Source organism: Zosterops lateralis (assembly GCF_965231275.1).
Source record: "Zosterops lateralis genome assembly, chromosome: 10".
In the NCBI taxonomy this organism is placed as follows: domain Eukaryota; kingdom Metazoa; phylum Chordata; class Aves; order Passeriformes; family Zosteropidae; genus Zosterops; species Zosterops lateralis.
Window position 1 is genome coordinate 21630075 of NC_139770.1, and position 9402 is coordinate 21639476.

Genomic DNA, 9402 nt, shown 5'->3' on the forward strand with positions numbered 1-9402 from the left:
TGCAAGACAAGCTCCAAATTCAGAAATTTTAATGACTTGATAACATTTTTCATACTCTTAATAACCAATCCCTGAGTCAAGAAATACAAACACCTCTGCAAGAGGCAGCACTGTACTGGAAGCAGGCTCTGGGCCAGGAGGAGGGAATAGGAGCCCCAAATCCACTCCTGACTGTTGCCTTATTGCCCACAGCAGTTCTTTCAACTTTTTGAGGCTTTTTCCTACTCTCCCTCTGCTTTGGATATTGACAACACACCCAAAATGTCTTCTGGGCTGTGGAAGGCCTTCACAAGCATTATGAACCAAAGGAACTATAACCCATTATGGGACCCTTGCACACCCTAAGATGTAAACAGCAGTAGAGTAGGATCCATTCAGGAATCCAGTGTAATATCCAGTTAGTTTTGCTGGATGGAGGTCAGACATTGCACATTTCCCCAGGTCACTGCGGGAAGTGTCCGTACTTGCAGGCAGCAGCGAGGATCAGGCCAGAGCAGAGCCCTGTGGTGAGCAGGGTCAGGGCACACACCAGGGAATTGTGCTCCCTGAGCCCCACAGGAACCCTCAGCATCAATTCCTCATGTGCCTACAAAGAAAAATAAATACATAACACGCATTTGACCAGCTGGTTCTTTTTTGACTGCAACCAAGAGGATTAGTAACCAGACCCTGATTTAAATAGCCCTTGGCTAGAGGTTTTTCTGAGATTCAATTGAGAACCAGGATGGGACATCCCCTTTAATTCACAGCCACTGCTGCACTGCACAGCTTAGGAAATGGATCTGCTGCCATCTGTGTCCCTGTATCTCTGCTCCTACTCCAGCCACTGAGGGGATGTATGGAATGCTGCAGGGAGAGCAGCTCCCAAGGTGAGCTCAGGGGACTAAGGAGACAGATTTCTCCAAAGTGAACAACCATTGGGTTTTTCATGGATAAAGAAGCTGCAAAATGTTTATGGACAAGAGCTACAAATGTCCCAGCAGTCTGCAGGTATCTTAACTATAAGAAGGCACATGGTTTACAACAACAGATTATTTTATTATATAAATTAGTCTAATCTCTGAATCTGTACACTACTGTGGCAGTTTTGAACATCAAACACAGTTGTTGGCCACACTAAAGATCCAACTTGGTTTTGAACACAATAAGAAACTTCACCTTTTCCTAAACACTCAACCAGGTAATAACAAAGCAAATAGAAGTGGCCTTTTTTTAGGATGCTACTTCTTAAATCTTTGCAGTTTTACCATTACTTTAGTTAGATCATCATCTTCCACCCTGCTACTCTTCTGAAGCACCAACATTGTAAAGACTTTTCTTAATTTGACCAGTGCCAATTATATCCTAGGATTCCAAGTAAACTAGTAAGGGGAAAAAAAGGTCAGGAGAGCAGCCAGGCTAAAGGGCCAGAAGAGCACAGAGTCACTGTAAACACACCAGAAGGGCAGGATGACACCCACTAAAAGCCAGTTAGAAAAGAAAAAAGGAGCCTGACAAAGGGGGAACCAAAAGACAGGAAGCTAGTCTTTTAATGATTAATTCCTGTGCTATGAAAGGTGCTAATCAGAAAAAAGGCAGCAGAGGGAGAACTCACAGGTCTGTGTTTTGTGCTGTGCCACTGACAGGGACTGGTGCTGTCAGATGAGCAGGGAGCATCCACTTCAGCAGGTTTCCAGCACTCCGCAGACAGGTGACCTAGGGAAGGCATTCCTGCATCACCAGGAGCCAGGCAGGATAAGCAATCTGGCCTGCAAGATTTTTCCAAATAAGGGATCCTTTCCCCCACAAGAGCTCATCAGAATCTATTCCCTGGGAGCCAACTAGTGAAACACCTCTGCATGGTCAACCTGACACTGAGCAGTCCTTACTGTGAACTTTACAACTCTGCCCTTCCTGATACAGCAGGTACCCAAGAAAGAATCTCACCTGTGTGGTATCTTGGCCCTTCTGTCCTTAACAGGGCAAAGAATTCCTGGTTAGCCTGCAGACCCCTCAACTTTAGCCATGTAGTTAGAATTGTCCCCAAAATAAGTAAGTCCCCAAAATAAGTGAGGCCATTTCTCTTCTTGGCCTCCTGTCAGCACATAAAATATCTCCCTTCCAATACTTTAAATCCTTTCCCATTAATCATTAATAATAAATGTTTTCCTGCTCATAACTAATAAATGTGGAAGGAACCCAGGAAGATTTAACACCACTTTTTTAAGTGACCAGGTAGTCCTGCCTGTCCCTGTGCTTATCCCAGAAAATCACTGCTTAAATTATGCACAAGTAAAGAAAAAGGAGCTGAAAATCATTAGAGTGCTTGACTTGGCAGGAATGACTTTGTGAAGGAACACAAAATTTGTAACAAGAATATTGGCTTGCATTGTTCACATAACTTGAAATATTAATTTTAGTGGATATCAGGTTCTTGTTTCATCAGAGTTTGAGACTCCAACCATTCCAAGCTTCAGGCACAGTTTCCTACATGCCTCCTTTATATAAAGGGAGTGCAGCAACAGAGTGTTAGAGGCCATCTGAGTACTTTGGTTACTCTAAATAGGTGAGAGTGGCTACTAAACACACCCTGCACAGCTCCAACTGCCAAGGGAAAAGCAGTCAGAGCAGGGGGCCTTTGGCTGGGATTGTGACAAACATGGATTGTGACAACTGCCAGGCCCTGCTGGGATCGTGACAAACACGGATCGTGACAACTGCCACATCTTCCAGCTGGAAGAGCCCGGGCAACACAAGGACGCTGCAATGGCAGCAGCACAACACAGAGCAGTCTCTGCCAGCCCTTTGCCTTTGGCCAGGCAGCAGCACTCGGTGAGGAAGACAACGAGGTCTTTATCAGGGCCACGCCTGCTGCTTACGTTCATACAACTACCAAGAGCTCCATCCCAGACACAACCAGATGCCAAGCTGGGGATTGCCCCAGAGCATCAATGAGAATCTCACCGTGGCAGCAGCAGAGCAGCACCTGTGGGCTGTCCAGCACAACCAAGGCCTCCTGTGTCCCCCAGGCGGGCCGGTGGTACCGCACGTGCACGGGCACGGAGCCGTGGAAACAGCGGGAGCAGCGCCTGTCCGGGGCCAGGAACAGCAGCAGCAGCACAGCCCTGGACATGTACTCCGGAGCCTCCACGTCAATGACATCAGGAGACAACACTGCCTGCGAGCAGGGAGAGATACAGGACTGGTTGTGATGGAAGTCAAAGCCATTTCCCTCATTCTAACACTGAGTGTGACGTTGTGGTCAGGGTGATCAAGCTGGGAATTCCCGCCTTAAGCTGTTCCAAAATACCTTTTCAAGACTGTCTTCAGTGAGTGACTCTTACATGTGAAAAGTTCACAGTGGCACTGTGCCTACAGCCAAACCTGTGAGCTGTCAGCCCAATGACATGTGTCAGCAAGGCCAGACCTGCACCCCAGGCATGCCAAGGGCAGGAGCTGCCCACAGCCTTTGCATCCATGTTCTAGACAAATTAAGCATCTAAGCAGATACCAGCCACGGCCTTTGCACATCTCTCTAAGGTGAAGGAAAGTGTGAAGCAACGACTGGGAAGCAGTCCCACAGAAAGCTGGGATGAGAAGGAAGCTGGGAAGCTGCCCAGTCCAAACACGCAGCATGTGTCTTAGAGCTCACCAGCACCTCTTTGGGAGTTTCCCTTCCACCTTGTGGACCTAAGGTCCTTTTACCACAGCTGCTCAGCAGGGGCCAAGAGAGGAGCAGCAGCTCCTTGGTACATCACCTCTGTGTGAGAGCAGCAGCAGCACAGGGCCAGCGATTGCTGAGCCAGCTGAGTTACAAGGAGACACCAGGAAGATTACATTGTTTGGCACCTCCTTCCAAGGATTAATCACCTTGGTTCCACAAGCCAGATAATGACATTACAACTCCCTGAGCCCTTACCTGACCCAGTGGCAGATCTCCCCCAGCGGCTCTGGGCCATTACCTTTGTTAGGTTGTGCTGCTGCAGCGTTGCCAGCTCGTAGGGATCCACGTAGATTCCTGGTGGTAGATGGATCTGAGCTGCCACTGAACAGCCTCCTGCATCCTCCCCAAGCTCCACCTGCACCAGCAGATCCCTTCAGACAGCAACAGCAGCAAAAGATTTACACCCGCACTTCAAAAATCAGCCCAAGAACCCCGAGAGACATTTCTCAGATGAGACGAGAGGCAGCTCTCACACTGTGTGCAATTAATTCTGATCACACTTCCCTGTCCAGCCTCCTTCACCTCAACTCAACACCCATGGCCAAAATGAAGTTTCACTTCTTTGTTAATGTCTCAGAACCACCAATGGCCTCCACAAAAGCTTTAGAAAAGGGCCTCCTATTTTCCCTCCACTACAGCTTGTTAACCCCTTGATCCTGTTCATTAATACATTCCTGACATGTGCCCAGGGATCACGGCCCAGGGAGTTGATACAACTGCACATGGAAAGAGAAGCTTCTTCCAACAGAAAATCCCGTGGCACATTATGCTGATGGAGGGCAGGGTGAGGACTCACCTGTGAAACCCCTCCTTCAGCAGCTCCTGTGTGACAGTGGTGTCCCGACAGGCTGCCTGCACGTCTAAGGTGACACAGAGACAACAGGGTAACAGTGAGCACAGGGGCTGGCAACTTCAATAAGTGAAGTTTTACAACTCACGAACGCTTCATCTGCAAACCCCCTCCCAGAAGAAAACAGTATTTGACTGTGACCAAAGAACAGAAGAGGCTTCTTGGATCACTGGCTGAGCCAGACTTCCCAAATGCAAAGTCATAAGATGGTTTGGATTGGAAAAGACCTTAAAGCCCATCTTGTTCCAACCCTCTGCTCTGGGCAGGGACATCTTCCCCAAGCCCGGGGTGCTCCGGGTCTGTCCCTGGACACCTGCAGCCACAGCTTCTCGGGGCAACCTGTGCCAGGGCCTCACCGCCCTCACAGGGAAGAATTCCGCCCCAATGTGCCATCTAACCCTGCTCTCCGGCAGTGTGCAGCCATTCCCCCCTGTCCTGTCTCTCTAACCCGTGTCCAAAGTCCCTCTCCAGCTCTCCTGGAGCCTCTTTAGGCACTGGGAGGGGCTCTAAGGTCTCCCTGAATCCTTCTCTTCTCCAGGCGGAACACCTAGCTCTCCCAGCCTGGCTCGGGAGCGGAGGGGCCGGGCCCCGCCATCCTTTCCCGGCGCGGTTCCCCGCAGGCACTCACGGAGGGCGCAGAGCAGCGCGCCCAGCCCGGCCCCGGCCCACACCGGCTGCCGCCGCCCGCCCGCCATGGCGGCCCGTCCGCACGGCCCCGCCGGGGGTGCCCCCGGCACCGCCTGACCGCGCGGCCCCGCCCGCCCCTTGCTCCGCGGCGCGGTGTCCTGCAGGCGTTGATGCGGACAGCCCGAGGGGGGCCTTCGGCGGAGGGGGCCTTCCCAGCTGGCGCTCGGCGGCGCCGGCGGAGCCATGGCAACCGCCCGGGGAGGCGGGGCCGGGCCGGGGGAGGAGCAGCTGCGGCAGGAGGAGGAGGAGGGTTTCTGCGCCTCCCGAGGTGAGGGGACAGGCCCAGAGTGTAAGGGGGACAGGGACCTGCTGGAGTGGGCCCCACAGAGGCTGCAGAGACACTGAAGGGCCTGGAGCATGTCTGTGCCCAGGAAAGGCTGAGGGAGCTGGGGCTGTTCAGCCTCCAGAGCAGCCCCAGCTGAGAGGGGCTCAGCCCTGGGTGTCCCTGTGTGCAGGGAGGGCTCTGAGCAGGGCCAGGCTCTGCCCGGGGGCCCAGCAATGGCCCTAGAGCCACGGGCAGGGACTGAGCCCAGGGAGCTCCACCTGGACATGAGGAAGGGCTTTCCTGGGCAGTGCCTGAGCCCTGAACAGATCCCAGAGAGGCTGTGGAGTCTCCCTCAGTGGGGATATTCCAGAGCTGTGTGGACACAATCTGTGCCCTGTGCTCTGGGATGGCCCTGCTGGAGCAGAGGGATCCACTGTGGTCCCTTCCAGCCTGGCCCACTCTGGGAGAGGCAGGAGGGACCAACCCGGCCCCCCCTCGCTGCGCTCCGTGCTCAGTCCGGCTCTGGCCGCAGCCCCCGGGCCGCTCCTGCGGCAGACCGGCGGCTCTGGGCGGCCCCGGGCGCTGTGGCCCTAAAGCCCGCCCGGCTGGAAGCCGCGGGTCGCGCCGGCAGCCGAGAGCTCAGCCCGGGTTACCCCGAGATCCAAACACTCCTGCCCGCGGATCCGAAGATCTTCTTACGTTTGTGTTCCTCGTCTGCGTAGAATCCCGGAATGGTTTGGGTTGGAGGGACCTTAAAGCTGCTCTCGTTCCACCCGTCCCACCTGCCACTACACCACGTTCCTCCAAATCCCGTCCAACCTGGCATTGGAAATTTTCATTATTAAGGACATTACTGCATGTTTGAACTCTTTCCTGAGTGATTTTTTACAAAGGAAGAAGTGTTTCCAATTCTCCCTCAAAGTAGCTTTTCAACATTAATGTGATTTTTCTTGATGTGGAGAAATACATTGATTTTTGGGGGGGTAAAATATGTTACTTTGCCTTACTGCAGTCTGTAGGGCAGTTGGAGATCACCTTCCCATTTGACATATTTTCATTCGTTTAAAACCAAAATAAAAGTACCACCTGCACTCAGTGCTGCCCACTGAGCTGGGAAACAGGATCTGCAGCAGGCTGGGATTTTTAAGTCTTCTCCAATTTAATTTCATAATTAATTTCCCTGGGCTTTAAGGCTTCTTCTGACCCAAACCACTCTGGGATTCTGTGAATTTGCTGAACTGTACTCCTGACAAAGAGACCAGCACTGAGAGACTCTCCCCTTGCTCTCCTGTCTCCCTGTTTTCCAGGGAGCATTGCTGAGGGCTCTGATGGAGCTGCAGTCTGTCCCGCAATGACTTTCATTGCTCAGAAGTGTGGGATCTGCTTCCAGCCCCCCTCCATCATCCTCATCTACAGAGACAGCAGCCAGGACAAGACTCGGCAGCGCATCATGCCCATCAGGAACTTCTCCAGGTTCTCAGGTGAGGGGGGTTCATTCCTGTCTGGCCCCTCCAGACAGGAGAGGAGCCCATTGTTTGAGCAGCAATGTTGGTCACCACCCAGTGCCCTCCCAGCAGAGAGCAGGGAGGGCTGTGCTGGGCTCAGCTTATCTCTCTGAGGAGAGACATCTCACCCTGAGCAATGGGGGGTTTGGGGAGAACCCTGGGGAGGGTTTGGGAGGAGATGTGTGTGTGGGAAGAGGTTTGTTGGAGCTGCAGGGCCTGTGCTGGCTGTCCCCAGACTGCGGCAGGGCGGCCGAGCAGCTGAAGAACAACCCCCGGCACAAGGCCTACCTGGAGGGGGTCTCGCAGCGCCAGCTCCAGAAGCTCTACACTCTGCTCAGGGGTCACTTGGAGGGACAGAGCCTGGCTGAGAGCTTGGAGAAGTTTCGGCAGGAAGAGACCATTGACCCAGAGGAGGATATGAACAAACTGGATGACAAGGAGCTGGCCAAAAGGAAGAGCATCATGGATGAGCTCTTTGAAAAGAACAGGAAGAAGAAGGATGACCCCGACTTCGTTTACAACGTTGAGGTGGAGTTCCCACTGGATGAGCAGCTGGAGTCCTGTACTTGGGACATAGAGTCAGATGAAGAAATCTGATTCCAGACAAAGATGGGCAGTTCAGAGACAAACCTCAGGAGAGATTGTTCTCAAGAGAGAACTGTGTAATCACACGTGTTCTGCTCTACGTTAGCTCAGGGGAACCTTGAGGTGCCACAGCAATCCCAGGCTTAAGTGAGCTTTGTATAAGAAGCCAGACTTGATTAAATGGAAGCTGAGTAGCTGAAATTGTTGGCTGGTTTTAGTCTTTTCCTACATAAAAGAATTTTAAATTATTTAATCTTTCAGTTTTTCAGTCAGCTTTGGCTGAAAATGAAGCGTTAAATATTCATGTCCTGAAGACACTGTTAAAGCTGTACTGTACAAATAGGGTGATTATTACTGCCTACTGGGAAGTTAAATATGTATCAATCATTCTGGATAAATCAACTTTGCATTGAGAATATTACTGTCACATTTCCCTAGCAGTGCTTAAATCTCTAGGTTTAGCTTACACAAAAATAAATCCTTACATGTAAGAGAAGGAATATCTTGAAAATTAATTAGTCTTGAAAGTGCTTTTGAAAACACAGTGATTTCAAACTGGATGGTTGGATTTTTACACTCCTGGATGATGCTTCCTCAGAAGTGCTCAGTTCTGGTAGAATGTGCATAAAGTATCCAAAAAAACAGAGTGGTAGAAGGTCAAAGGCTGGGGGTGGTTCTGGAGTAAGACAAACTCATCCCACTGGAGGTTTTCATTCAGCTGTCTACCTTGACTGATCTCTACTAGATCAGTCCTGCTCTCATGTAAGAACTGGAGGACTAAGATTAGGATTCTTTAGGAAATTTAAAACTCAAAAAACTTCCTGCATCTTGGCTTCCTGAACTCTGGCAGCTGTGAGGGCTATGGGTGAGATGGGTCTTCATCCCAAATTGAGGGGCCTCAACAAACTGCTGCCTGACATAACTAAGAGGAGTGGCTGGAGGAGCAGCTGGAAGGGCTCTCCTCCTACACCCCAAAATGAGAGTTGCTGCCGTGAAAAACATGGAACAAGTGTCAGTTAAACCACAGTGCTTTGCCTTCACTAGAGAGGATGAGGGAGCTCACACTTGGCCAAGGGGGTCTTCAGTCAGGAGAAAAAATGAAAGCTGAGGCTTCATTTGCCAAATTTAAAAAAATGTAAAGGCTGACTCAGCTCTCCCAGAACCGGAAAGGGTGTGGAGAGGTCTGGCACAGGCCTTGCCTCAAAAATTGCAACATAACAGCACAGAAGGATCTTCCATTTGGGAGGGAGAGGGCCCCAGGGAACCTCTCCTCCACTCCCAGCCTGCCCCAGCTTCATCCTGGCCTGGCTCAGAGGACGTGGCCAGCCCCAGGCCTCCTCTCCAGTGAGGGCTGAATGAGGCCAAAGGAGTGCCTGGATCTTGAGGTTCCTGCTGGTCCATTCCTCCAGCCCACCCCAGACCTTCAGCATAGAGCTGTACTGGTCTTCCAGTTTGGGATCCTCTGTGAACTTGACAGGAAGGCACTTCACAGCCAGCTTTAGATCCTGCATATAGACATGAAATGGGACAGATCCCAAAACAGGCCCCTCAGCAGCTTCCTGGTAGAGCACATGCTACCAGCCACAGCCCTCTGCACTTCACTCCACTGATCCTGACCTGCCTGACTCCCACCATCCAGTGACATCTGCGCTTGTATGAATGGCATTGTGGGATACTGTGTCCAGGCAGACGGAATCCACCACTCTCCCCTTGCCTAGAGATCCATCCATTTCATCCTGAGAGGAAAGCAGGTTGGGTGGGCATTCCTCAGCCTCAGCAGTCCCTGCTGACTTCTTCCAGCCACCCT

The 9402-nt window shown here is 51.6% G+C and overlaps 2 protein-coding genes across 3 annotated transcripts in view; one reads left to right on the top strand and one right to left on the bottom strand.

Moving 5' to 3' along the window:
- CEP19 (centrosomal protein 19) overlaps positions 1-8106 on the top strand; it is a gene marked incomplete at its 5' end in the record, with an annotated part of 119861 nt that extends 111755 nt beyond the window's left edge. The window contains 3 exons of one of the 2 annotated variants that reach the window (XM_083868592.1): positions 5484-5508; positions 6813-6986; positions 7246-8106. In XM_083868592.1, the coding sequence (XP_083724718.1) occupies positions 5484-5508; positions 6813-6986; positions 7246-7607 (561 nt within the window). In that variant the 3' untranslated portion in view covers positions 7608-8106. Of the gene's footprint in view, positions 1-5423; positions 5509-6812; positions 6987-7245 lie in introns of those variants that run through there. The other variant, XM_083868593.1, reaches the window with a different exon arrangement.
- Positions 15-5248, bottom strand: PIGX (phosphatidylinositol glycan anchor biosynthesis class X; the record flags this gene model as incomplete). Its single annotated transcript, XM_083869009.1, has 6 exons — positions 15-586; positions 1595-1695; positions 2944-3157; positions 3942-4074; positions 4500-4563; positions 5182-5248. 6 exons carry the CDS (start codon positions 5246-5248, stop codon positions 443-445), a joined length of 723 nt encoding a protein of 240 aa, XP_083725135.1. The 3' UTR covers positions 15-442.
- Positions 8107-9402: the final 1296 nt, after the last annotated feature.